This window comes from Oryctolagus cuniculus, chromosome 7 (assembly GCF_051225735.1).
Source record: "Oryctolagus cuniculus isolate XC-2025 breed Fujian yellow rabbit chromosome 7, ASM5122573v1, whole genome shotgun sequence".
Lineage (NCBI taxonomy): Eukaryota > Metazoa > Chordata > Mammalia > Lagomorpha > Leporidae > Oryctolagus > Oryctolagus cuniculus.
This window is the reverse complement of record NC_142873.1, coordinates 149,013,853-149,041,734: the sequence shown is the minus strand read 5'-3', so window position 1 is coordinate 149,041,734 and position 27,882 is coordinate 149,013,853. Positions and strand designations below refer to the sequence as shown.

Below are 27,882 nucleotides of genomic sequence, written 5' to 3'. Positions count from 1 at the left end.
CAGTCCTTGCGGTGGGGGAAGGGAGAGCGATTTTCCACCCAAGAGTCCCTCCTCTGAGTTCCAGGCTGCCCGTGAACTACTGCGTGTGCACCCGCGCGCCTGCGAGAGGCGGCTGGTGGGCGTGCGGCACCCGAGCGTCCATCCGCCCCGGGAGGGCCGGAGGGTCGGCGGCCCGAGCCCGCGTGCGGCCGCCCAGGTGCGAGCGCGTGAGTGAGCGTGCGCACGTGCGGCGGCGGCGGGGTCCGCGGCCCGGGGTCCGCGGGGCTGGTGCGAGCCCCCCGCCTCGGTGCTGATTGGCTCGGCGCCGTGACGGGCCGCCCCCCTCCCTGCCCGGGGCGGCGGCGGCGGCGGCGGCGGGCGCGGGTGCCCGCGTGTGCGCTGTGTCCCGCTTGTGCGCCGGTGTGTGCGCCCGGCCGCCGGCGGTGCGGGAAGCCAGCGAGCGCGCCGCCGCGCGGGCCGCCGCGGCCGAGCCCAGGGTGCGCGGCGCCCCCGCCCGCCCGGCCTGCCATGGCCCCCGCCCGGGGCCGCCTGCCCCCCGCGCTCTGGGTCGTCACGGCCGCGGCGGCGGCGGCCACCTGCGTGTCCGCGGCGCGCGGCGAAGGTGAGCGGTGACAGTGGCGGCGGCGGCGGCGGCGGCGGCGGCGGCGGGGCGGGGGCGGCGAGGGGCTGGGGGCGCGGCGCGCGCTGCCTGCGGCTCAACTTCTCTGCTCGACCCTGAGCTCGGGAACGTCCGGAATCTGTCGCCCTGGGGGCAGGGATGGCACCGCGGGAGAGACCTGGGACTGCGGGACAGAGCGATGGGGCTGGGGACCGGCGGTCGGTGGGAGGGACGGGACGGGGACCAGGGTGGGGGCCGGAGCGGAGCTGGGCCAGGGCACTGAGAAGCCGGCACGGGAGAGGGGGCGCAGGGCTGGACAGAAGACAAGTGGATGGCTGTGGAGGAGGAACCGGAGCAGACAGAGGGCAGGGGACAGAGGACAGAGAGCAGAGTGGCAGGCACTGGGGTCGCGGCTGTCGACAGGAGGATGAGGACAGGGTTCAGGGGCTCAAAGAAGAGGGGGCAGGGGATGGCTCAGAGAGGCAGGGGCCAGGGGACAGATAGGGCTTAGGGGCCAGGAAGGAGGGGCAGGGAATGAGGGTCTTGAGAGTGGGGAGCGGGGGAGAAGAAGGGACTGTGGAGGAGCGCCGGCTGCAGGGGTGGGCACCCTGGGGAGGCAGGGCCAGGGAGAGCAGGGTCTTGTTCAGGGTGGCCTTTGGGGAGGGAGGGGCAGGAGCGGCAGAGGTTGTACGCAGTGTCTAATAGGGACCAGAAATGTCTGGGAGTGTCTCCTGCCCCGGTGGGGGGTGGCAGGGAGAGCCGGGGGGGGGGGCACCTGGGACTCCCCACCTACACACACCTCTGTCCCCCCACCAGGGGCTCCAGGGCCAGCCGGATCATGCTGCCTGGGCCCCTGCTCCACAGCACTGCCGGAGCGAGCAAACCCTGGCGCTCGGCTGCAGGATGCCGGGGCTGATGTCCAGGGTCCAGAGCCGGTCCTCGCCCTGGCAGGATGAACTTCCAGATGCAAGCGAGCTGTGGGGCCAGCGTCGCTCCTCCACGGTCAGCAGGAGTGCAGATCCACCCCCAACCCGCACACACACAGCTCACAGCGACCCCACCCTGCACACACACGCACACGCGCCCCGGGGTCCACACGTGTAGACCCAGGGTGGAGGCGATTCAATGCACAGACAGACCCTACCGCCGTAACATGACACACAGGCCTGTACCCAGAAATGTAGCCAAGCACATGTGCACTTTCGCACATGTGTGCACATCTGTGGATACATGTCTACATCATGTATGCAAGGAGACCTCCAACTCTTATTCATGCCCACCGAAAGGAAGGGGCAGAGGAGCACACAGACATAGATGAAACCCCAGTTTCTGTTGAAGCTGGGGCCCAGCAGGGAGCAGGGGCCACTGCAGGCTGCTGACAGGTGCGAGGGCCAGCTGGGGTGGCAGGGGATGAGGCAGCCGGAGGATGGCAGAGCCCAGTGCTGGGGGAGGGGGAGGAGGGCAGGACTGGAGCAAGGGCGCCCAGGGGTCCTGAGCTGTGGCTTGGGAGGACAGTTTTCCCAGGGTTGCAGGGGGCAGGTGGGTGGACGGCAGGATTCTGAGGAAGCGACAGCAAGGCTCTGGGAGTCTGGTCAGGCACCTGCAGCTCCCCACCTCCCCACTCCCCTCCGGGAGGGACTTTGCTCCGGCTTGCATGCCTGGGAAGAGGACGTGTGCCCGTCTGTGGGAGCGGCAGCAGTTGGGGACGAGAGGCAGCCCGGGACACTGTGGGCAGGGGAGGCGTTGTGGAAGGGCCGGTGGATCTGGACCCCACAGCAAACCACAGGGAGGACACAGGGCTGCTGACGCCGCGTGGGACATGCGCATGTCCATCCCTGCATTGTCCCTTGGCTGGTGCAGAACCCTAAGTGGCTAGGGAGGCTGGTGGAACTTGGAAGGGGCTCTGTTGGCAGCTGGGGCCCAGCTATGCGGGGCCAGCGTGGGCTGGTGAAGGGTCGGGGCCTCGGAGCCCGGCCAGGCAGCAGGCCGCTTCCTGCTCTTGGGAGTGGAGTCCCCTCCGCTTTGGGATGATCTCCAAGGCGCTCCCATCCTGGCGGACATCCCCTGACCACCCCAAATCCTCCAGCCTCACCACCGCGCGGTGTCCTCGGGGAATGTAAATCAATTTAAGTATTAGGCTCAGCGAAATGGATTGGGGGAAGGTGACGGTGCCAGAGAAAAAAAAGACATCGCATAATGCCTTCCACGGAGGAGCAGGGACGGCCTGGGAATTATCGGTGCTGCTCGGAGCGTGCAAGGGGCCCGGCTGACGTCCCCGGAGCAGCCCGGGCGGGTGGCCCAGGAGGGATGCCCCAGGACATCTTCTCGGTGGGGAGACTGAGGCACAGAGGGGTTCGGTGGTTGGCTTCGTTGAAGGGCCCGTGAGGCTGTGAGGGCCAGGCCCTGAGGTGGGCAATGCCAGGGAGGCTGGCCATGGTGGCCGGAAGTGCCCGAGGGAATGCTGGCCTGGCCTGGCTGGGCGGGCCTGACGTCGGATCCCCTCCTGCCCTGACCACACCGTGGGCCTGGGCTTCGCTCCAGAGTCTTGGCTCTGCCACCCTCGGAGGAAGCTGGGGACAAGGAGAGAGAAAGGGAGAGAAGGGTCTGAAAAGGATGGAAACAAACAGCCAGGAAATCCTACGGCCCTCCTGGAATCCGATAGAATTGACTTTTGCCTTAGCTTTGGCTTATCCAAGCCCCCGGCTGGTGGGGCCCCCCAGGAAGGCGGGGTGCTCAGGATGGCCAGTCGCTGGGGTGGCCCCCGGGGGTGGCATCTGCAAGCTGAGCTGTCCCCAGGCTGTGCTGGGGGCCGGACCCCTCCAGCCCAGAGAGGACCCCAAGGGATGGGCTGGGGGTGGGAGAGCGCATGGCGTGCTTTCCCCCCTACTCCCCAGCTGGGTCCTGCCATGCAGCCCCTCCCCCTCCCCTCCCCTCCCCTCCCCTCCCCTCCCCTCCCCTCCCCTCCCCTCCCTTCCCTTCCCCTCCCCCTTCCCCTCCCCCTCCCCAGCCAGCAGGAGGAGCGAGCGCCTGACCCAGTTTTCTCCATGTTGCCTGAGAGGGAGGCAGGAGGGAGGCGGGAAGCCTTCTTCCCTCCGCCCATGCCCCTGGCGTGGGGCTGGCTCGGGCCGGGGAGGTCCCTGGTGGACATCCATGCCCGCTGCCTCCCCTGGTCCCACGCAGCCCCCTCCCAGGCTCTCCCAGGCCCCTCCCCAGCCGCCTCCTGGGGCCCTGCAGGAGGAGTAGGGAGGCTGGGAGATGGAAAGCATCCTCTTCCCAGCGCTTGTCTCCGTGTCGCGGGGCCAGGCTCGGGCACAAGGACACCCCCCCCGCCCCGCCCCGCGGCGGGCAGTCCTGCGAGGTCCCTGGTTTGGACCCTGCCGATGACTGGGAGACAGTGAAATGGAGCCAAAAACTGCTCCTGCACCTGTCACCAGCTGGGGCCCAGAGAGGTACAGGGACCTGCCCCAGGACACTCAGAGACAGAGCTGGGGTTGGGTGGAGCCCTGACGTCTAAACACAGGTGCCCCTTTGTCAGCATGAGGGAGCAGCTGGCGCCGGTGATGTGGAGAGGCCGGAAGGCCAGGGCTTGGAGAAGAGCTGCCAGCCTTGGTAAGGACCAGCGTGGAGCCGGCACTCGCTTGGGCGTCTCACCCTTGGGTGTCGTTAGCCCATTGTACAGATGAGAAAACTTAAGGCCAAAGAAGCGAAGGTCGCTTGTGCATAAGCAGCGGTGTCGGGATAGGAGCCCGCGTGTCTGACCCCACCGGGGGGCCCTTTCCTTTCCTGTGTGGTTGAGACTGAGGGAGGGGGTTCCCCTGGCATGCGGCCGGACTCCCCACCGTGAGGACTGCTCAGAGGGCTCTGCCGGGCCCGGGCCTCCAGGGATGCGGTGGTGCCTGGGGCTGCCGCAGCAGGCACCGTGAGCTTCAGCCCAGCCAGCTGCATCTGTAGGGCTCCAGGCGGAGTGAAGTCCGGGCCCAGTTCCTCCGTCTGTAACCTGGAGAGAGTGGTGACCGCCCGGGCGTTGCTGTGGGCGTCACACATCCCAAGCTCCCCCTGCGGAGATCAGCACGCGGTAGGTGCTCACTAAGAGGCACCTACCTGCTCCTCAGAATCTCTCCAGGTCGGATGTGCAGAGGACCTGAGACACCGGGCGCCGTCCTGGGGGACACGGGTGGTTATAAAGCCGGGGCTGGTGCCCGGGCGGGAGTGAGGGAGGCTCCACGCCTGCGATGTTTGAAAGCCATCGTGTCACAGGGCCCCATTTTACAGACGAGGAGACTGAGGTTCAGGGAGGCCAGGGGACTTGCCCGCGGACACACAGCTCCTAAACCGCAGAACCGGGACTCTGACCCTCACATGCCGGACTGAGCCCACCTCCCTGTCTCCAGCCCCTGCCCATCCAAGGCAGGCTGGCACCCAGGGCGGCTCGAGTTCCAGGAGCTTGGACCATGGCCTTGGCTGTGGCGGCGGAGGAAGGTTTCAAGGAAGGGAACTTGAAGTGAGGAAGGCAGAGAGGTAGAGCCGCGGTGGTGGGGGCTGGGCCCAGCTGGGCAGGGGTCCCAGGGGCCTGATGCTCCCTTGTCTCCTGTTTTGCAGTGAACTTGCTGGACACGTCGACCATCCACGGGGACTGGGGCTGGCTCACGTATCCGGCTCACGGGGTGAGTGATGGAGCGGCGGCAGCTGTCTGAGCTGAGAGGCAGGGTGTAGCAGAGTCTCTAAGGGGAGTGGAGGCCCAGAGACGGGAGGCGGCTGCCCAGGGACGCAGAGCAGCCAGAGGCGGAGCCGTGGGGCTGGAGGTTCTCAGCGTGCCAAGGCCGGGCCTGCCCTTCTTCGGGATCAATCCCCTGCCTCCCAGCTGCTCAGCCTTCCCTGCAGAACCACGGCGGGGAGGGGCCCTCACCACGCTAGGCTTCGCCAGGACGCCCCCTCCCACCGTCCTGGGGCACCAGGCCCTCCGATCCTGGGGGCTGGCAGTGCGGCCCTGAGCCTGGCGGGACCCCAGCCCTGCTCTCTGCCCACGCTGGGGGCCCCCGGGTCGCCACGTCACCTTGCCCAGCGTCTGTGGAAGGGATGAGCCTGTGCTGTGCTCTGGCTTTGCTTCCAGGGTTGGCGGAGAGCGAGCGAGCCGGCCCGTCCCGTCTGCTCACACGGGGAGCCCTCCGTCAGCACAGGCCTGTGCTGTGGTCCCACACAGTGTCCAGAGCGAGCACCTCCCCCCATCGGTGTGCTCTCTCTCTCTCTCTCTCTCTCTCACACACACACACACACACACCATACACTGCAGACCTCACACACACACACACCCACATCACACACACACTGCAGACCTCACACACACACCCACATCACACACACACTGCAGACCTTAGACACACACACCACACACACACACACATACACATACAACATTCCACCCCCCCCACACACTGCAGACATGCCCACTTCTGACCCACACAACCACATTCCACCGCAAGTGTGTGTGTGTGTGTGTGTGTGTGAGCACACACCTGGCTTCTCTCCTGGACACATTCAGCTGCCACGGCTCTGGGGACAAGGGGATGAAACTGTTAACAATGACAGTGATCACAATACCACGAGTTAACATGACTGAAGGGGCCTTTTATTTAAGATTGATTTATTTATTTGAAAGGCAGAGCGACAAAGAGGGAGAGGGAGAGGGAGAGAGAGAGGGAGGGAGGGAGGGAGAGAGAAGGAGGGGTCTTCCATCCAGTGGTTCACTCCCCAGATGGCTGCAACGACTGGGGCCGGGCCAGGGTGAAGCCAGGAGCCAGGAGCCTGGCACTCCATCAGGTCCCCCACGTGGGTGCAGGGGCCCAAGCCCTTGGGCCAGCCTCTGCTGCTTTCCCAGGCGCATGAGCAGGGAGCTGGATCCAACGTGGGCAGCCAGGACTGGAACTGGTGCTCATGGGGGACGCCAGCGTCACAGGCCCAGTGGGGGCTTTCCTGGCTTTGGGGTAGGGTCTTTATCCGGGCCATTGGTGGCCTGTGGCCGGAGGTCAGGATGTGGCCCCACTGCTCCTCAGGGGCGCTCATCACCAGGCAGCATGGCTGTGCCCGTGGGCGCTTCAGGGAGCCGCAGGGGTAAGGCCCGGATCGTTGTGGTCCGAGAGCCAGGAGGGAGCCTGCGGCTTGTGCCCCGGGCTGCAGGCTGAGCAGGTGCCTCTGGGAAGTGCTCCTGGCTGCGGCCGTGGCCAGCGGGAAGCAGGGAGGTACAGGGGTCCGGCCCTGGGCCAGGGCCGGGTCCCGCACTGACCACCGGGCTCCTGGCTCAGTTGGATTTTCCCTGAGTCCCAGCAGCCAGGATGGGCTGCACCTGGCGCCTGGTTGGCTCTGGGTGTGTGTCTGCCCCTGCAGAGCTCAGGATTTGGTTTTAGGGCACTATGGAATCATCAGTGTTTTTTATTTATTTATTTTTTATTTGAAAGGCAGAGTTACAGAGAGGCAGAGGCAGAGAGAGGTCTTCTCTCTGCTGGTTCACTCCCCACACTGCCACAAAAGCCAGAGCTGGGCCAGGCTCAAGGCAGGAGCCAAGAGCTTCTTCAGGGTCTCCCACACAGGTGCAGGGGCCCAAGGGATTAGACCATCCGCCACTGCTTTCCCAGGGGCATTAGCAGGGAGCTGGATGGGAAGTGGAGTAGCCCCAATGGGATGTTGGCACTGCAGGCGGCGGCTTTACCCGCTGTGCCACAGCGCCGGCCCCATGTCAGGGTTTTAAGCAGGTGGGGAGGTGGTCACCCAGTCCACGAAGGCCCCTGTGTTCGCAGGACGCCGTGGAGCCCGGCTCCGGGAGCCCCGGGTGCACTTGGCATTAGAACACGCAGCTTGCGCTCACAGAGCTCTCAACTCCCAGAGGGTTCGTTTCATCCTCACAACCGGTCCTCGGGGTCCACGTGGCCGCCCAGGGGCTCAGGGCAGTGAGAAAGAGTGGGCCTGACATCAGATGGGCCCAGGGCGGCTGGGGCTGGAACTCGGTTCCCTCTGAGCCTGGAGTCCCTGCCGAGTGCCGTGTGCTGCCTTGCGCGTGCAGTGGGGAGGCCCGGTCTATGTCCTGTGGTGCTGGCAGGGCGGCAGTCCTGGTTTTTCCGCTGAGCTGGGGACTGGCCGCGTCCCGGAGATGGGGGCGGTGGAGAGAGGAAAGAAGGCTGTGACGAGGCGCCTGGTTCTCAGACTCGAGCCCTGGGACCCAGGCCGGTTAGCAGGCAAAGCCCGAGAGCGTCCACGTCCAGGAGGCCTGGCAAGGGCCCGGGGGTCTCTGGGTAGCAAGTTTTGCAGGTGCCTGTCCTGCTCAATGGGGAGGGGCTCCTGAGGCTCCGTCCCCTCTCTGACCTGGGGGTCTGTTTGACAGAGGCTCCCACGTCACCTCCAGGGTAGGAAAATCACACAGTGGTCAGGCTCTGCTCACGTCCGTCTCCTTGGCCGAGCCCAGGACCCGCTGCGCGCAGGGTCCTCGGAGCCACACAAGGGGCTTCCTCCCAGTGGGAAGCCAGAAGCCCCGAGAGTTTCCACAGCTCCCCCAGGGTGAAGGGAAGTCGGTGCCCTCGGCTGGGCTGTGTCCCTCCCTCTGCTTCTGGGCCCCTCCCTGTGCCAGGACTCGCCGCCGGGGGGGGGGGGGTCCCGTTCATTCCCTTCGTCTCACCCGATCCTCACCACCACCCCCTGGAGCACCTGGAAGGAGCCAGCACCACGAGCAGCCCATTTCACAGCTGGGAAGCCCAAGGCTCAGAGAGGGGACGTGGTGTTCCCAGGGCCGTGCAGCTGGTCCGCAGGTTCTGTGTTGGCAGAGCAGTCTGCTGGCACCCAGTGCGAGGTGGAGTCCCCAGAACAGGGCTGATCCTGCCCTTGTGCCAGGCCTCCGCGTCCGTGCCACCGCAGGCGTGTGCAGCAGCTCCTGGGGCTGGCAGGGCGGGGCCGGGCCGTTGGCACCGGTGGGGAGGCTGGAGCAGACTCAGATCGAGCTGATTAATTTATCTGGGCCCCTGGCAGGAAACAGACAGGGAGCAGCTGGCAGGCTCTTCGGTGTTCCATTAATTGTGACAATGACTTTAAACCCAGATGTGACACAGGCTGCTGGAGGCCCGGCTGCGGAGTGGAGTGTGGGGCAGGGGTCCTTCCTGGGGTGGGGGTGGGGCGCAAGAAACTCCTGGGTGAGGCCGGCACTCCCTGGGGCCCCTGGGAAGTGGGACCCCCTTCCCTGAGGTCCCTGGAGGCGGCCAGGTGGGCCGGGAAGACCCTGCCAGTTGAGCAGTGCCATTAGCCAGGTGCCGCCTGCACCAGGCCGGAGCAGGGCACCTGGCAGGCGTCTTCTCCTGGCATCCTCTCGGGCCTCGTCTGCCCCATGCTCTACAGATATGGGCACCGAGGGTCAGGCCCGCGTGCCTGGCAGACAGGGCTGGGTGGAGGGGCAGGGACCAGAGGGAGTGGGCTTGAGATGGGCACGGCCTCCACCCCGCGCGGGGCCGGCGCACGGTGTCCTGAGCAGCGCTCTTCGGCCCCTCCTCCTTTAAGCAGCGGCATCTCTAGTTCAAGGGCATGTGCAGGTGGAGGTCCAGGGGAGAGGGTCAAGGCGGGGCTTCCATGGTGGAGCCTGCCCCTGGCTTCTGTCCTCGGCCCTGGCTCTTCCTCAGGAGGCCTGAACTGGCCAGGGCTGCACTGAGCCCTCCTGGGCCTGGGTCCTCTTACCAGGGGAGCCCGCTCCAGCCCAGCGCCAGGCTGGCAGGTGGCACATGCAGGTGCCCGCAGCCAGGAGGCCTTGGGATCACCTGCGACTCTCCACCCCACCCCCCAGCTGGTTTCCCACCACCCCAGAGGTCACCGTCCAGCCCCTCATCTGAGAAACATCATGGAAAACAGAATTAAAAGACCAGTTTATTTTGGTGCAAAAAATATTGAGATCTATGCAAGCGAGAGGCTTTTCCAGAAGTTTATGGAGAATCTGTATTCTGGAAAACTCTGCACACTCTTCAACATTTTTGTGCATCAAGATAAACTTACCTTGTCAGTCCGTTTCCACGGACTTCTTGAAGTGCCCTGGTCCGTCTTTCTTTACTGTGGTAAAATGCACGTGAAATTAACATCTCGGCCGTTTCTAAGCGGCATTCAGGGCGTGTACACGACTGCGTGGCCCTCACAGCCTCCAAGCCTTCACCTGGGCCGGCTCCGCAGCTGCCCAGCCCCACCCCCACCCCCGCGGGGCGCCAGGCGCTGGGAGTCACTCACGTAAGCGTCCCCGCACAGGTCTGGGCTTTGGTTTCTGACTTTTGCTTCATTTCACCCGATGTTTCCAGGGTCATCCATGTTGAGTCATTATAATTTCTCTCCCTCCCTGCCCCCCTCCCTTCCGTTAATTTGAGTTAGAGAGAGAGAGAGAGAGAGAGAGAGAGAGAGAGAGATCTTTTACCCACTGGTTCACTCCCCAAATGGCTGCAATGGCCTGGGTGTGAGCGGCAGGGCAGGCACCTGGCGGCTCTTCCCGGGGGGCCTGTGGCGCCCCGTGCTGTCACACTAGAAGGCCGGCTCCCCGCGCCCTCCCCAGCACGTGCGGCCCTGGCGGGGTTGGGGTTGACAGGAGAGGCCCCGGATCGCCCCTCAGCGGCTGTGTTCTCTCCACAGTGGGACTCCATCAACGAGGTGGACGAGGCCTTCCAGCCCATTCACACGTACCAGGTGTGCAACGTCATGAGCCCCAACCAGAACAACTGGCTGCGCACGAGCTGGGTGCCCCGCGACGGCGCACGGCGCGTCTACGCCGAGATCAAGTTCACCCTGCGCGACTGCAACAGCATGCCCGGCGTGCTGGGCACCTGCAAGGAGACCTTCAACCTCTACTACCTGGAGTCGGACCGCGACCTGGGCTCCAGCACCCAGGAGAGCCAGTTCCTCAAGATCGACACCATCGCGGCCGACGAGAGCTTCACCGGCGCCGACCTGGGCGTGCGGCGGCTCAAGCTCAACACCGAGGTGCGCGGTGTGGGCCCCCTCAGCAAGCGCGGCTTCTACCTGGCCTTCCAGGACATCGGCGCCTGCCTCGCCATCCTCTCTCTCCGCATCTACTACAAGAAGTGCCCCGCCATGGTGCGCAACCTGGCCGCCTTCTCGGAGGCGGTGACCGGGGCTGACTCCTCCTCGCTGGTGGAGGTGCGGGGCCAGTGTGTGCGGCACTCGGAGGAGCGGGACACGCCCAAGATGTACTGCAGCGCCGAGGGCGAGTGGCTGGTACCCATTGGCAAGTGCGTGTGCAGCGCCGGCTACGAGGAGCGGCGGGATGCCTGTGTGGGTGAGCGCGGCACCCGCGGGCAGGGCCATGGGGGCATGGGCAGGGGCAATGGCCGTGTCAGCAGGGGAGATGGCCAGCCCCAGGGATCTTGAGCCGGCAGCTGTGCCAGGCTGCCTGCGTGCGTGCCGGCTGGGTGAAGAGGTGGCTGACGGGCTTCAGCCAGGTGGAAGCCTGGGGCCACTGTGGAGGACACGGCAAGGGGTACTTGTGCCGCCAGCTTTGCCATGGGGCAGGCGCTGGGTTAGGCGTGGACTTTTCCTCCCCACCCCCACCCTGTGAAATCAGAGCCTTGGAGTGTCTGAGTCCCACAGAGGGGAAGACAGAGGCACAGAGAGTCCGAGCACCCGGCCCTGGGTCACACAGCTGGGATTTGAGCCCGGAAGCCCGACTCCAGAGTCCCTGCTGGAAATCTCTGAATGTCTTGCCTGGGGGTGGAGGGACGTGGAACCCGGGCCCTGGGTGACTGAGCGCAGGACGGGGGCCCCTGGAGAAGACAGGCCTTGCTGGCTCTGCCCCTGGGCACTGGCCAGGGCTGCCTGTGTTCAGGGGGTTCCCTAGGGAGCTATGGACAGGCAAGAGGCTTGTGAGGGACAGCTGAGTACCGAGAGTGAGTGCACAGGCGACACAGGGCTGTGTGACAGCCAGCGGGGGCCCAGCCGGTGCTGCTCTCAGCCTGCCTTGGTCTTCCTAGGGACGGGACGCACTGCTGGTGAGACTTTGAGGCCCTGGGCACAGGAGGGGAGGGGTGGGGTGTTCCCGTGCAGGGGCCAGACACCCTCGGGGAAAACTGGGGTTCGGCCCCCAGCAGCCCCCGGGGCTGGCCTCCGAGCAGCCGCCCCTCTGCCCCTCTGTCTCTGGATCTCATGTCCGCTCCCCGCGCCCGTCTGCCAGGCTCCTCCTTCAGCTCTCTGCTCTTCTCCACTCTGCTGGGCAGTGCTCGGGACAGGTGGCCCCGTGCCTTTGCAGCCTACAAGGGGGCACGTCCCGCCTCAGCCTGTGGCTCCTTGTAGCAAGGCAGCCGTCAGATTCCCCTTTACCTGTAGGGAAACCGAGGCACAAGAGGTGGTGTCCTGTGCTTGCGGCCACAGCCAGTGGGAGGTCAGGTGTGCATGGCTCTGAGCCTGGCCCTGGCCGCTGCCTCTGGCAGAGCTGGCTCCCTGGGTCCTCCCTCTCCGGTGGGGAGAAGAAAGGACCTACGTGATTCGTGGCAGCTTCCCGAGTGTTCGCAGAGGGCCGGGCGCTTGGGTAGGTGTGCCTGTGACTTCTCTTTGAGCACCCGCTGTGCCCCCGGCACAGGGAGTCCCTGCCTTCAGGGGAATCACGTCATTCTTTATACTGTCCTCCAGACTGGGCGTGATGTCCCCATTTCACAGGTGAGGAAGCCTGAGGCCCGGCGGCTGATGTAGCAGAGCAGGCTCTGAGCCCAGGCCGTCTGACCCCTGAGCCTTGACCTCCTGCCTCAGCCCCAAAAGCCCTCTTCTGAGCCCACTGCCCTCTGCCCCGGGCTCTTGGTCAGGTGGTTAGGATCTGGCACAGCACGAGCTGTAACCATCGGGCAGGCCTGCCTCTTCTCACCTGCTCAAGGTCAGCCGCTGCCCCCTACCATGGACGGAGGGAGCTCGTGGTCTGTCACGTGGCACTCTGGGTCTCAGTTGCTGCTGTGGTCCCCACGGGGCAGAGCTGGGATCGCCGCACCCCGGGTTTGGGGGCACACATTGCACTGGGCGGGGCTCGTGCTGGAGACCCCCCACCCCCCACCCCCACCCCGGGGCCAGGTGGGGCCACGCCCTCTCCCGTCCATAGCAGAGCAACAAAGGGCCCTCGGGGGCAGGGCTAGGGGATGGCTGCGTATTTGAGTTTTCCATTTAAGTCATAATGTAACATAATTATGCCAGTTGCGAGATAATTACAGGTTTTATGGAAAATATTAATTCACAGGGCACTGCAGGCAGTGCGTTTTGGGAGGGGAACGCCAGTCGGAAGGCGCTGGAGGAGCGACAGCTCCTGGGATCCCCGTGTCAGGAGCCGGGGCCTCCCCACCCCCTTGTCCTCCTTGGAGCCCAAGAGTCAGGCGGAGCTGGGAACGCAGCGGGGTGGGGGTTGGGGGGAGGCTTCCCTGTGCCTGCCCCGCCCCCCACAGGCGGCCCCACCCACTGTGGGGAGCTGCGGAGCGGAAGGGCTGGAGAGGGTAGCCGTTTGCCCAGCTTCCGTGCCTGTGCCCGGGGAAGCCGAGGGAGCCCTGGCCGTGGCAGAGGTCGGGCGCTCGCTGACGGCAGCCTGCCCAGCCTCGCGCTTCCTGCCCCGGTGGCTTTGCCCTTGGAGCTGCCCCTGCAGGTGGCCAGGCCACCCTCCATGCTGCCCGGGCCCCTCCCTGAGCCATGTGGCGCTGGGCCCGTTTGCCAGTGGGGAGCTGGAGACCCAGCGGGGGCGCAGCCGGGGGCCGGGTTACTGGGGTCTCAGCTCTTCCCAGTGACCTTCCAGAAAGCCGCGCTCTGCCCCCTTCCTGACGGGGCAGCCTCCCCCAGGCTGAGCCCAGCCCTGGCTGCACCCCCTCTCCCGCGCAGGGCCGCAGGGGCCGTCCTTCCTGTCACCTGGGCGTGACATACATCACCCTCCCCCCTCGCCCTAATCATCTTTCTATAAATATCAGAGGCTCATTTCGGAGGGGAGCGGAGCGACAGGCTCCCGTGCCTTCCTGGCCGGGTTTAAAATCTGATTTAGAATTAATTTCCTCCGCTCGTGCACCGGCGGACGCCGTATTTGTCAAAGCGCAAGCCCTTTGCGGGGGAGGGGAGCAGAGCAGTGAGGGGGCCAGGGCCGCAGGCGCCCAGGCAAGGTGCCCTGTGCAGGGCCGCGGCCCCTCCTGGCGAGGAGGCACCCTGGGGCGGCAGGCAGGGCCGGGCCCCGGCAGAGCCGCCCCATCTGTCTCAGCCGCATGTCCCGGCCCAGCCGCGGGGGCCTGCGCTCCCTGAGGCCTGGTGATTAGTCGTCTTATTAAAGATTATTTTACTTTCACTGCATGGATTAACCTGGCCTTGACACGGTAGAGCCATGGGCATTAGCGCACGGGTGTTGAGGGCTATGGAGCACGGAGGCCGTCTCTGAGCCCCGGGGCCAGTGGGGGTCGGGCCACAGCTCCAGGGTCCCCAGATTGGCCCGCATCCTGGCTCGGCAGGGAGCCTTGTGCTGCGGTGTGCTGGTGCCACGTGTGGGGCGCTGTCCTGTGTGAGTTCACCTGTGTTCCCCTCACAACAGCCCTGTGTGTGGGGGTGCTGTTAGTGTCCCCATTTCACAGATGCGGAAACTGAGTCCCAGCCACAGGCCCAGTGCCCTGCAGAGGCAGGGGTCGGCGAGGGAAGGTGCCCGGGCAGCTGTTCCCTCCCCAGGTGCAGCTCTGCTCAGCCAAGAGCCTGTGCACCTTGGTGCCTCACCGAGGCCAGGATGCCACCCCAGGCCTTCTCGTCTGCTCCGTTCCTCTCGGGTCCATGGTAGACGCATCCCAGGCACCGGGTGAGGCGTAAACGTGCGATGCTGGCCGCCGTGGGCCTGGCCCTCGCTGTGTGGCCCACAACTCACCCGGCAAACACCTGCTGACCCAGTGCAGAACCTCCCTCTGAGGGGGCCCTGCACGGCTCCCTGGGTGCAGGAAGGAGCCTGTGCGTGGGATGGGCCGCAGGACTGGGTCTCCTGGAAGGCTGCTGGGAGGAGGAGGCAAGATCACAGTGCGTCATCAGCCAGGACCCCCGCTCCGAGCTCCAGCCCTGTTAGGTCTGAGCCCTCGGTGTTGGGGTGGGAGAGGCCCTGAGACTGGGGCCCGTTTTCCCTGATGCCTCTGCCCGAAGCCCCTCCTGGCCCCCAGCCTCTGAGTCGGAAGCATCTTAGGGCATGAGCGTTTCCCGAGTCCTGTCATCCCCCGTCTGTGGGATCTGGCGGACCAACCCGGCGCCAGCTCTTGCGACAAAGCAGGGCCCGCCCAGGAAGGCAAACCCCGAGATGCCGTCCCGGGGTGGGGGTGGGGGGCTGTGCCCGCACCCAGTGCTCCAGAGCAGGACTCAGCGGAGGGAGGGGCCTCAGAGGCCCCCCAAGGTCTCCAGTGCTGGAGCAGAGCTGGGAGCCGCCTAGCTGGGTGTCCTTCTCTGCCCAGGGTGCACAACGGTGGGGGAAGGGTTTGCTCTCTGGGCCGCCTTGTGTCTGTGCTGGGGACATGCAGACGAGCAAAGCAGCCCCCGTCCAGCAGGAGAGCCAGACACGCAGCTCATTAACCGGCCCGGGTCTCGCACACTCGTTAAAGCGAGACCGAGGGACTACAGCAGTGGGGAGGGGAGTGGTCAGTGCGCGTGTGTGAAGGGGAGGTCCCGAAAGGCTTCATCGAAGGGTCCGGAAAGAGGAGTCTAGAAGGTGGACGAAAGAGAAACGGCGTCCCAGGAGGCAGGCCCAGCATGTCCAAAGGTCCTGAGGCAGGAAGCAGCCTGACCTATGCGAGGGATGGCTAGCGCGTCAGTGTGGCCTGGGGCTGGGCGCTGGGGCGGCACCGAGGGAGCCTGCAGGTGGGTTTTGGTCTGGCAGGGAAGACTTTGGACTCCAGGTGTTCCTGGTTAGGCTCTGGCTGGGGATGCCTGAGAGGGTTGAACAGGCAGGGGAGAATGAGACGTGCATCGTAGAGATGCCTCAGCCTAGAGCAGCCCGCTCCCTCCACCAACGTCCTCGCCTCCCCCAGGAGGCAGCTCCCGCCCAGGTTACCCTTCGCCACCTCCCCCTCTTTGTCTGCTTCCTGGATACGGCCGCGGCCTTGGTGACTGCCTCCCCCTCTCCCACGCCGGCTCCTGGTGGGGCGCCTGTTCCCCTCGGGTCTCCAGTGCCCTGCACATGCCTGGCCCAGGCGGCACTCACAAGATCTGGCCTCAGCCGCTGGCCTGGGGCGGGGCGGGGCTGGGGGCAGGGTTTGGAGGCTGCTGTCACCGTCCAGGGGCTCCCCGGAGCCGGTGGTGGTGGTGGCAGCTGGAGAGAGGGTCAGACAGGAGACATGGCGGTGGGGGCCACACCGTGGGGGTCTGGGAGAGGAGGAGCTTGTCTCCTGCAGTCGGTCCTGCTGGGAGTGGGGGTGGGGCTATGCAATGCAGATCCCCAGGCCCGGGCTCTTCTAACCGCGGTGTCTGTGGAGGGGCCAGGAGTCTGTCTGGTGGGGGCGGCTCCGTGGTTGATGGGGGTGGCTCCGTGTCTGCCCACGTCTGGGAGCCACTGCTGCTTTCCCACCCCGCTCCCTGTCCACTCCTTCAATTTTCAGCACCACGCCCGCTGTACCCCAAGGCTGGTGTCCTGCCCAAGGACCGCAGTGTCCCTTGGAGGACAGAAGCCGAGGCTGGAGGCGGGGCCTGGGTGGGCGGGCGTGGAGGGATTTGGAGAAGCTCGGGGCTGGGGCTGAGGCAGCCCGGTGCCGACCCCACCACCACGCAGCCCTGCATAAGCCAGGGGCTCTCACTGTGTGTCGGACTCTGCGTCTGCAGATGAGGGTGACACTGAGGCTGAAGCTCCACCCCTCCGCCTCCCGGAATCTCCCAGGAAGCCCCGCTCCAGGTTGGACAAGAGCTGGCAGGGTAGCCTGGCCGGCCTCCCTGTAGTCCCTCTCTCTCCCACAGCCTGCGAGCTGGGCTTCTACAAGTCGGCCCCTGGGGACCAGCTGTGTGCCCGCTGCCCTCCCCACAGCCACTCCGCAGCCCCGGCTGCCCAGGCCTGCCGCTGTGACCTCAGCTACTACCGTGCAGCCCTGGACCCGCCGTCTGCAGCCTGCACCCGTGAGTACCAGCCTCGGACCCTGGGCCAGCACCCCATGCTCAGTCCCACTGGCCTGGGTGGGCGGGGGCTAGTTCCGACTGGGACCAGGAGGGTGCCTGTGACCACTCAGCGGTGGCCTTTATCTCCTGTCACCTGCCAGCCTGGGTGGCTTTGACCCTTGAGCCGGTGGTGAAGCCGACGTGTTGGGACAAGCAGGGTGGGCATCAGAGGCGCCCCCTCCACGACCCCCTGGGTGAGCTGGCCGGCGCTGCTGTCAGCGTGTGCCGTGTGTGTGTCCACAGCGGTCACCCAGGCGGGAGCACGTCTCGCGGACTGTAACCGCCTCTGGTGGCGGGAGGGGGGAACGTTTGGTCCCAGAAGGGGGCCCATGAGTCCCTGCAAAGCTGCGCAGTGTCAGGCGAGCTCAGCGTGTGCCCAGAGCGCATGGCTGCATGTGCCCGCCCCCTGTGCCCGCTCGGGCTCCCTGCATGGGGGAGGGGAGTGTAGTCAAACCCAGGCGTGCCAGGTGTGAACGCACACGCCCGTGTGCCGCCCTGCCCAGGCCTGCGTGTCAGCCCCGTGTGGCGCGTGGCCGGGTGGTGGCCGGGGGCTCCTCAGGCGAGGCGAGCCTGGCTCCAGCTCAGGAGCCTGAGTGCGGCCTCTGCAGTGCTGTATGCTTCCAGAGATCTTAGGACCGGAAGAGCCTGGGCTCTTAGCATCCCTGCCCTTCAGATTGTAAATCTCCCAGATGGCCAGGCTCTGTGACTCAGAGATCCCTGAATCAGGGCCGAGGTTCCCTGTCGGGGTCTTGAGTTGGAATCCAGGCTTCCTATGGGTCCCCACAGCCCCTCCCCCACCCTCCTAGCCCACCCCCACCCCGCCCCCACAGCACCCTCCGTCCCGAGTCTCTGCTCTGCAGACTGGGGACTCCCATTCGGGGTGAGGGGGGGCTTCCTCCCACCCGGCCTTGGGGCCCCAGGTGGGCTTCCCGGGGCGTCTGCCTTATCCCACAGTGAGCACCAGGGGCATCTCTGTTGCACCCGCACAGGGGCTTAGGGAGCAGACATAGGACACAGATGGCAGGTTCCTTTTACAGGCAGGGTGGCTCTGCGCGTGCTCTCTCCCTCTCACGCTGGGGAAAACTTGGGGGACACAGCACAGAGCCCCTGTGTTCTGGCTTGGATGGGGGCTGTCAGGTTTCTGTGCCCAGGCCCTGACTCTCTGGTCCCAGTGGTCCCAGTCTGATGGCAGAGACACAACCGCTGCCCTCGGGCTTCAGAGGATGGAGCCTTAAGGAGCCCCAAACGTGGTGGGGGTGCCCTTTCCCTGGGGGACCCCTGTTGTGAAGGGGGGGCACTAAACCAGCTCAAGGAAGCACCCTTGCTCCCCAGGGCCGCCCTCAGCACCCGTGAACCTGATCTCCAGTGTGAATGGGACATCCGTGACCCTGGAGTGGGCCCCTCCCCTGGACCCCGGCGGCCGCAGCGACATCACCTACAACGCCGTGTGCCGCCGCTGCCCCTGGGCACTGAGCCACTGCGAGGCGTGCGGGAGCGGCCCCCGCTTCGTGCCCCAGCAGACGAGCCTGGTGCAGGCCAGCCTGCTGGTGGCCAACCTGCTGGCCCACATGAACTACTCCTTCTGGATCGAGGCCGTCAATGGCGTGTCCGACCTGAGCCCCGAGCCCCGCCGGGCCGCCGTGGTCAACATCACCACGAACCAGGCAGGTAGGCGGAGTCGCTCCGTCCCCCAGCCTCCCCGGAGCCCAGGCCCGCCTCGGATTTGCTGTGGCTTTTGGGCAGGCAGCCACCTGGTGGCCCTTGCTCTCCTGGCCAGGACCCCGAGCCCGTGGAGAAGCAGCAGGTGGTCCCTCAGTGGGAGGACTCCCCGAGAGCTCACAGACTGGCCGGCCTGGCCATCATGTACCTGAGTTCCAGAATGTTCCCTCCTTGCTGCAGTGCCTGTCCTAGGTAACCCCTGTGAGGCATAAAGAGATGAAGTGCCTGGCCCGGCACCTGGCCCATGGCATGTGCTCAGTAAACGTCCCCCGGAGCTCAGTCCCCAGCACTGCCGTGCCGCCTGGGGAGGGGTCTGGTCCCTGGCGTGTGCTGCAGCCGCTCACCTGTTCCTGGCCCAGTTGCATCAAGTCCAGCCCCTGGGACCTCTTTGTTTGCGAACTCCAGGGTTCCTGCCTGTTCATCAGGGCAGCCAGGCCCTTGGGCCTCCCGAGGGAGGCGTCCCCACCCCGTGCCCCGACATCTGCAGGCCCAGCCCAGCAGGCACAGGTCCCACCACATCACTGGCCCAGGCCGCCAGTCACCTGCTTAAGCGGCAGAGCCAACACTGGAACCCGGGACCACCCACGCCTCCTGGAGCCCGGGCACGCCCTCCCTGAGTCTCTGCCCTCAGCAGTGTTCATGGAGAACACGCTCCCTACCAGGAGCTCTGCCGGGTGCTGGCTACACAGTGAAAAGCAGAGCTAGGTGCCCAGAGCTCGGAGCCTGAGGCGGGTGGCTGGCCAGTCCGCCTGGAAGCCATCCAAACCCCCACCCCCTTGACCCTGAACTCCACCTTCACGTAGATGACCCCACCTCCAGCGTAGCTCATCAGCACCGACTGCTCCCCCCGCCGGGGTCCAGCTGCCCTCTCCCACCTCCCCCGGGGCACAGGAAAAGCAAACCATGACCCCGCACCTGCAGCTGCACCGCTCAAAGCTCCAAAGCCAGGTTTCGCCCTTGACTTCCACCTGCAGGTCCCGCTGGTCTCCACACTCAGCCCCTGCTCCGTCCACACCCTCGTCAGTGCTGCTGGGCCCTGCAGCAGCCCCTCCCGCCCCGCCCCCTCCCAGGACTCCCTGTCCCGAGCGAGCAAGCCTTTCCTTTGCCGGCTTCATCCGTGTCAGCGCCTTAGCTAGCGCAGCGCCTCCCCAGTCCCAGCGTCCCCGCTCGCCCCGGCTCCCTCCCCTGCAGCCACACTGGCCTCGGGCTCCTGTCCTGGAACACAGGCCCTGGCCTCGCCTCCGCTGAGTGACAGATGAGGTTCCCCCTGCAGCAGACCCTCCAGCTTGACCTCTGCCTCTGGAGTTGTTTCTTAATTTCCCACGTCAGAGTCATCCAGTGACATTTCTTGGGCACTTACTGTGTGTGGCCCCCGCCTGCAGGGAGCTCTCAAGCATGCGGGAAGAACTGGCCTGGGGGCAGGCACTGAGGGGTGCCCTGGTGTGACTGGGGGAAGCCTCGAGCTCACCTAGGGCCCTGGGCTCGGCTGCCCCAGCCGCGTCCCCCAGAGCCAGGCCCGGGTAGGGCTGTTCTTTCCCTGCCTTGTTCCTGAGTACCTGCTCCCCTCCCCTGGAGGCTGCTGGGCAGTCAGGCCTCAGCTGGCTCAAGGCAAGCCCCCCATCCCAGACGAGCCGGGCAGCCAGTGGCAGATGCCACCCCGGTGGTCCGTGGCGGCTGATGGAGCGGATGCCTCCCCCCAGCCCCGTCCCAGGTGGTGGTGATCCGGCAGGAGCGCACAGGGCAGACTAGTGTGTCGCTGCTGTGGCAGGAGCCGGAGCAGCCCAATGGCATCATCCTGGAGTACGAGATCAAGTACTATGAGAAGGTACTGCGGGGGGCGGGGCAAAGGGCAGGGTGGGGCTGGGGCGCCTCCGTTGACCACACCCCAACCCCCCCCCCCCCCGCCCCGGCACAGGACAAGGAGATGCAGAGCTACTCCACGCTCAAGGCTGTCACCACCAGTGCCACCGTGTCGGGCCTCAAGCCGGGCACGCGCTACGTGTTCCAGGTCCGAGCCCGTACCTCGGCAGGCTGCGGCCGCTTCAGCCAGGCCATGGAGGTGGAGACGGGGAAACCCCGTGAGTGCAGGGAGCGGGGAGGGCGGGCGAGGGCGCTGGACCAGGAGCATGGGCGGGGGCGGGCAGGGGAGTGAGCGTGCCCTGAGCCAGTGCCAGCACACGCCTGCTCGCCGTCCCGCCGGGTGTGCCCGCCCTTGGCCTTTCTGCAGGTGGAAGGCAGCTTGCCCAGCGAGGGCCAGGGTGGCCTGGGGCCTCCTGGTGCCCCGGCAGGCGGACAGCCTCCTGGGCGTCCCCGGGGTCCACTCTAGTGAGCGCCGGTGTTCTCCGTGTCCCCGCCTTACAGATGAACAAAACGAGGGCCAGAGCAGGAACCTGATTTGTCCAGGGTTAGCCCGCAGAGCAAGGTTTGAACCTGGGCAGTCTGGACAAACTCCAGGCCCCTTCCCCAGGACCAGGAGTTCTCAGAACGGAGCCGGGGACAGACGCGCGGGCCCGGCGGGGTGGGTTTCAGGAGGCCCTGAGGGTGATCCAAGTCACTCCCTGTGGGGGACTTAAGAGGCTTCCGTCTCCCCTGCCCCAGCCTCCAGCCAGCCAGTGTCCTCGCCTGTGTGCACAACAGCCACCGCCCGCCCTCCCTGTGCACCTGCACCTGATGCACCCTTGAGGCTGCCCGGCTGGGCCCCCTGCCCCTGCCCGCCCTTTGCATCAGTTCCTTGCGTTCGCTGAGCCCCAGGCTTCTCATCTGGAAACAGAAGCGGGGACAGGGGGGCAGGGGGGCGGGGACTGAGACCTGGCCGCACTGTGCTGGCCGTGAGAGCAACATGGGGTGGACGGGCACCCTTCTCGGCTTGTCTGCTTTTGGCTTGGAGAAGTGGAATGACTCTCCCCGGGCTGCGCGGTCCCAGGAAGCAGTGGCGCCAGCCCTGGGGGGAGCCTGGGGCGGCTGGACCTTGCAGGGGAGTCTTGGGGGAGATTGGGCGGGAGCAGAGGGCTGGCTCGTAGCTGAGGAGCTGCTGGCCGGCCCCTGGGCTGCCCAGGCAGGGCCTGGTCCCCCGACCTGGCTCCCCTGCAGGGCCCCGCTACGACACCCGCACCATCGTCTGGATCTGCCTGACGCTCATCACTGGCCTGGTCGTGCTCTTGGTCCTGCTCATCTGCAAGAAGAGGTGGGTGGTCCTGGCCTCCCCGGTCGCTGCAAGCCCCTCCTCCCAGCGCTGAGCCCACCCCCTCATGCCTGGGCCAGCTTCCGCACAAACACACCATCCCACGTAATCCTAATGATACTCAAGAGAGGTTGCGAAGCTGCTCTCGCTTGGTAGGTGTGTTGGGAATCAGAGAGCTTAGGCCACCTGCCGGAGTCACACGGCTGATGGACAGCAGAGCTGGGACCTGAACCCAGGCTGTCAAACCAAAGCCCATGTTCTGGGTCCCTCCGCCCTCTCCCACGGCTTCTGGAGGGAGGCAGAGGTGAGGTGGTGCTGAGTGGGGGCGTCGGACTCCGGGAGGTGAGAACTGGAAAGATCACATGGCAGGTGGGGAGGCTGAGGCCGGCGGGCAGAGGGGCTGGCGGGGGGGCGCCGAGCGGACCTGGCCTTTGACACCTCCTCTTCCAGCCCTGCCCCCAGGTGCTGGGTGGGGGGGGTGCTTTGTGATCATCAGGTGCTTTGTGACCATCGGGACCGTGCCAATCCAGCTGGTTTGAGAGCCGAGGGTGGGCACTGTGCCCTGCAGCCTTGGGCAGGGGCGGGGCGGGGCTGGGCAGGCCAGGCTGTCAGTACGGTGACTGTCGTCCCTAGGCACTGCGGCTACAGCAAGGCCTTCCAGGACTCGGACGAGGAGAAGATGCATTACCAGAGTGGGCAGGGTGAGTCGGGGAAGGAGCAGGCGTCCACAGAGGGGACGAGAGCCCGGGGACAGAGCGGGGTGGCCCGAGGGCCCAGCCCCCGAGGCACAGTGCCGTGCCCCTTTGCCGGAGACCTGGGTCTGCACATCCACACGCGGTCGCACCAGGATTTCCCGAGGGCTCGGCCACTCCTGGACGAGGATCCCAACTGCAGACAGGTTGTCAGGATTCACCCAGAAAACAAGGCAGCCGTGGGGATCCCACCCCACACGCCACTCCCACACCCAGGTACTGATTCCCACCGGGCCCGAGGGCAGCCACAGCATCCTTCTTAACACAGTCTTCCGGGAGCCACTTCCAGTTCGCCAGGATTGGCACTTGGGGGGGGTGGCTTTTTTTTCTTTTTTTACTATACCCCTCCTCCAGAACAGTTTAAAAAGATTGCTAGGACTCTGGCAGTGACCCCAGAAAAAGATGGACTTGCTCCCAACTCGCCCAAGAGTTCAGAGCCCATCGGCACCCCAGAGCTACTCTGCAGAGACCCCCCCTTTCACTCGACACCTGCCGTTTGTCACCATGTCCCCAGACCCAAGAGACACCCCCACTCCACGCAGGTCCTAGGTCCAGGGGAAGCTGGGCAAGGGGAATTCTTCCTGGACCCCCAGCGAAGGCCCGTCCTCCCCTTCCGCCCCTCAGCGCCCCCACCTGTCTTCCTGCCCCTGCACCACCCCCCAGGGAAGTTTCCAGAGCCCCAGATCTGCGCAGAACCCCACAACTACGAGGAGCCGGGCCGGGCGGGCCGCGGTTTCACCCGCGAGATTGAGGCCTCCCGGATCCACATCGAGAAAATCATCGGCTCCGGTGAGCCCCGGGGAGTGAGGGTGGGGGCGGCCCGGGGACCGGGGCCTAGGGAGGGGGTCCCACTGCCCTCCCTGCCTTTCTGGGGCTTCCAGGAGAGTCCGGGGAAGTCTGCTACGGGTGGCTGCGGGTGCCAGGGCAGCGGGACGTGCCCGTGGCCATCAAGGCCCTCAAAGCCGGCTACACGGAGAGGCAGAGGCGGGACTTCCTGAGCGAGGCGTCCATCATGGGCCAGTTCGACCACCCCAACATCATCCGCCTTGAGGGCGTCGTCACACGGGGTAGGAGCTTCCCCCCAAGGAGACCCCCCACCCGGGCCAGCTCCTGGGAAGGGGCGTGTCTTGAGGTCTGTGAGTGTCTCCCGTGCTCCTCACCAGGAGCCCCCCTCCCGCTCCCCTTGCCCAGGCCGTCTGGCGATGATCGTGACCGAGTACATGGAGAATGGCTCTCTGGACGCCTTCCTGAGGGTGCGTGTTCAGTCGGGATGTTGAGCCGCCACGTGGTCCCTCCAGCCACCCACCCACCCGGGACCCAGCAGACCTGGGCAGGGGAGGCCTGTGCCAGAGGGGTCTTCACAGTGCGCCAGCCTGCCTCTCAGCCCCCACCACGGAAGTCGCACTGCTCACCAGGGACCTCTGCCCTCGCCCCCTTCCTCCCCTCCCTCGCCACCGGCTGGGAGCCGTGGAGAGTGTGGTGGGAGCGGCTGGGTTCCCAGCTCCAGCCCTGCCTCTGTTTGCTGGGCGCTCGTAGGCATAAGGCTTAACCCCTCTGGGCCACCATTCTCCTCCCGGGGCTGCTGTGTGTGCAGATGAGCCCCTGAGAATAAACCGCAGCCCGCGGGGGGCCTCACGCACACGGAGGCGCTCTGTAGAGCCCCGCTGGGCCTTCCCGGCGCCCACACGAGCCGTGTCCTCTGCAGACCCACGACGGGCAGTTCACCATCATGCAGCTGGTGGGCATGCTCCGGGGCGTGGGCGCCGGCATGCGCTACCTCTCGGACCTGGGCTACGTGCACCGCGACCTGGCCGCCCGCAACGTGCTGGTGGGCGGCGACCTGGTCTGCAAAGTGTCTGACTTCGGGCTCTCGCGCGTGCTGGAGGACGACCCAGAGGCTGCCTACACCACCACGGTACGCTGCACGCGCCCCTGCCCGCCAGGCCAGGCCAGGGGCGAGGAGCCATGGGCGGGCTCTCCTGGCGACCTGCAGCACAGACTTCTCCCCGAGGGAACAGGCCTGCCTGTCTTTCCTCTCTCACCATGCGGCCTGGGGACACCGGGGCTACCCCCCCCCCACTGCGGTCATCCACGGGTGCTTCCGGGGAGGGCTCCTTGGCTCCCTGTCTTTGAGTTGGCTGAAAACCACGTTTCTCTAGAGGTGTGCGAAAGACGGGAAGCCGGGTGGGCCTGGCCCGAGCCAGATGCCCCCACCGCACCTCTGAGTAAGGTTTCCGGTAGGGAGAGGACCTGGTGACCCTAAGAAGGGGAGGAGGAGGAAGAGGCAGAGGCAGGAAGTGCCAGGCCTTTCTCTGAGCCTCCTCCCTGCCAGGCCCGGCCCTGCAGACTGATCTCTATTGCACACCTACTGTGTGCCGGGCCGCCTGCACACTCGGCTGCATTGGGTCTTTACAGCGGCAGGCCCCCTCCCCCATCAGAACAGGCAGCGGCTGTGTCACCCCTCTGGGCCGGGAAACCAGACCCGACTTCTGTGCCCCCCGCAGGGAGGCAAGATCCCCATCCGCTGGACAGCCCCCGAGGCCATCGCCTTCCGGACCTTCTCCTCGGCCAGCGACGTGTGGAGCTTTGGGGTGGTCATGTGGGAGGTGCTGGCCTACGGGGAGCGGCCCTACTGGAACATGACCAACCGGGACGTGAGTGCGGGCTCCGGCCGGGCGGTGGCACTGTGGGGCCGCGGCAGGAGGGCGGCGGGAGTCCACCTGTGCCCTGCCCCCAGGTCATCAGCTCGGTGGAGGAGGGGTACCGGCTGCCGGCGCCCATGGGCTGCCCCCGCGCCCTGCACCAGCTCATGCTGGACTGTTGGCACAAGGACCGGGCCCAGCGGCCCCGCTTCTCCCACATCGTCAGCGTCCTCGATGCGCTGATCCGGAGTCCCGAGAGTCTGCGGGCCACGGCCACTGCCAGCAGGTACCACGTGCCCGCCCAGCGCCACGTGAGCCGGCCGCCGTGGCAGCTCTGCCCCAGACCAGGCCCAGACTCCGTCCCCGCCCTGACCCCTGGCCTTTTGCCCAGCTGGCTCCTTCCTGGCGTCGGGCCTGTCAAAGCTCTGCCTGCCCTAAGCGAGGAGGGAGGCCGTGTAGGGGTCCCCGCAGAAGAGGGGTCCTAAGGTTCCGGCAGCTGCTTACGGAGGACCCCTGTGCCTTAGGTGCCCGCCCCCTGCCTTTGCCCGCAGCTGCTTTGACCTGCGAGCAGGTGGGGGTGGGGGCGGGGGCCTCACGGTGGGGGACTGGCTGGACTCCATCCGCATGGGCCGCTACCGAGACCACTTCGCCGCTGGCGGATACTCCTCCCTGGGCATGGTGCTGCGGATGAACGCGCAGTGAGTGCCGGCAGCGGGGCGGGGGTGGGGCCGTCCCAGGGGGTGGGCGCGGCCCTGTCCTCCTGGCCGCTGGCCTGGCCGGTCAGCGCCGCCCCCCTCCGCAGGGACGTGCGTGCCCTGGGCATCACCCTCATGGGCCACCAGAAGAAGATCCTGGGCAGCATCCAGACCATGAGAGCGCAGCTGAGCAGCACCCAGGGCCCGCGCCGGCACCTCTGACTGCAGACCCGGCCAGCCCAGGCCACACAGCTGGCAGCGCACCTGACCCCGCCTCCTGGCCCGAGGCTCCGCCCCAGGCTGGAGCGCGCCATGGGCTCAGGCGCCTTGGCCGGGACACCTGCTGCCCAGGGCAGAAGCCATCTCTCTTCCGGAGCCTGGGGCTTCGTCGGACAGAGGTGGCTGGCCTGTCTTGGAGTGCCCGCCCTGGGGGCGGATTCTCGAGATGATGTGTGACCACGTGTGTGGCTGCTCACTGGGACCCCAGCACGCATGTGCGTGTACTTATCCGTTAAGGCTGGGGACAAGCAGGCGTGACTGTGGATGAGGGTCGTGAATGAGCAGGTGTCACAGGTGTTTGGGCAAGGAAGTCCATGTGCCGCCCCCCACCCCAGGCCCAGCGCCCCTGGGGCCTGGTGCCAGGCTCATGCCTACCTGCCCACGTGGGGAGGCTGGAGCCGGGCCCCCTCTGAACCACACCAGCACCGGGCCCGCCCTCACCTCCGCCCGGGGAAGCCCACCCCTGGCTGCTACTCAGGTCGGGCCCTCCCTCCGCTGCTTCAACAGGAAAACAGGGTTCCTGGCCAGTCCCTCCGGCCACCTCTCTGCTGGCTCCTGAGCCGCTCTCGGCTGGACGTGGCTGCCCGGCCGGGCTGGGCGACCATCGCTGGCCCCAGCCGCCGATGCCTCTCTCTACAGCCCAGCTCTCCTCACTCGGAAGCCCCCTTGCCAACCCCTCACTGCCCAGCCCTGACCCCATGCCCAGGACAGTGAGACCCCACTTCTCAGCCCTCCCTGCGCCAGTGGGGGAGGGGCCTGCCCGGGTTGTGCCTTGGCCAGGGCCACACAGCAGCCGGGTTTTAGGACTGGACCATGGCTGGGAGGGGCCCTGGGAAGCCCCTCCCCTCGAAGACTGGCCCTGCCCCTTCCGGCCCACCAGGGTATATAAATAATCTGTTTTCTATCCTGTCGGAATATTTTTTCCTCACTCTTGACAATGCAAAAATGGTCCTCAAAGCACATGGGAAGCACCCAGGGAGAGAACGCCCCTCGCAGGGGCAGTGTGGCCCCAGCCCTGGCCAGCACAGCCGTCCCGCAGAGACACCAGCACCGAGCCCCTCTCTTGCAATAATTCGGGGAGCCGCGGCCCGCGCTCCACACCTCTGGATCTGCATCGTGATCCAGCCCAGCCGCTCGTCCTTCCTATGGAAGGGGGAATCTTGGACCCCGCCTCACTCGGTTTCTGGGCTCGGGGCCCTCGCGGTCTCGGGGACACGGTGGGCCTGCCCCCCTCACCATGTGGGTCCCCCTTCAAGGGGCCCAGGGGTCTGCTCTGTGGGCCCTGTCCCGAGTCTGGAACTTTCCCCCGGTGAGAATAAATTCTGCCTCAGCTTTGCCTGTGTGTCCCAGTTTTTCCATCCCTACCCCCTTGACATGTCCTGGAGCGTAAGGAGTAACCTTACCCTGAGCACCTACTGTATACATCCCATTCACTTCCCTCCCTGGTCTCGTCTGCCCCAGGAGGTAGGATTGCACGCCCATTTATGCAGGGAGAAGCTGAGTCTAAGGAGTGAAGTTGGGGCTCTGAGGAGCATCCCCAGAGGACTGGGCTCTGTTTGGGGTTCAGGGGTGCCGGTCTCGGGTTTTCCCCAGAGGAAAGACACCCTTCCCCCAGAAGAGCACATCTCGTGGGAAAACGGCTCCAGGGCCAAGGTCCACAGGGAGCCGTGGGTGCTGCCGGGCAGGGTGAGCAGGGAGTTGAGCACCCCCTGTGCCCTGGGAGGGTGCGGCAGCAGAGGCCGGGCCTCAGAGGTTCAGGGAGGCGCCCCCAGGGTCCCGGAGGTGCGGGCACCTGCTCACCAGGCATGTGGAGAGGACGGGGTTTCTGTGTCCCTTCCGTAGTCTCTCTGGGAGGTTGGCAGTGGCACCACCACCTTGCAGACAG

General features: G+C 66.2%; 1 protein-coding gene across 2 annotated transcripts; it reads left to right on the top strand.

Annotated features, from left to right (window-relative positions):
• Window positions 1-39: 39 nt before the first annotated feature.
• Window positions 40-27,322, top strand: EPHA8 (EPH receptor A8). Of its 2 annotated transcripts, none has more exons than XM_051856711.3 (17): window positions 40-601; window positions 5,198-5,262; window positions 10,235-10,898; window positions 16,535-16,690; window positions 18,062-18,397; window positions 20,149-20,273; window positions 20,364-20,526; window positions 21,539-21,632; window positions 22,263-22,330; window positions 23,045-23,170; window positions 23,263-23,448; window positions 23,573-23,634; window positions 24,087-24,296; window positions 24,886-25,035; window positions 25,119-25,309; window positions 25,548-25,721; window positions 25,826-27,322. In XM_051856711.3, the coding sequence occupies exons 1-17, from the start codon at window positions 508-510 to the stop codon at window positions 25,938-25,940; spliced, it is 2,979 nt and encodes a 992-aa protein (XP_051712671.1). In that variant the 5' UTR covers window positions 40-507; the 3' UTR covers window positions 25,941-27,322. The 2 variants fall into 2 exon arrangements, with proteins under 2 accessions (XP_051712671.1, XP_051712670.1); XM_051856710.3 differs by having other exon boundaries at window positions 23,006-23,170.
• The last annotated feature ends 560 nt before the right edge of the window (window positions 27,323-27,882 follow it).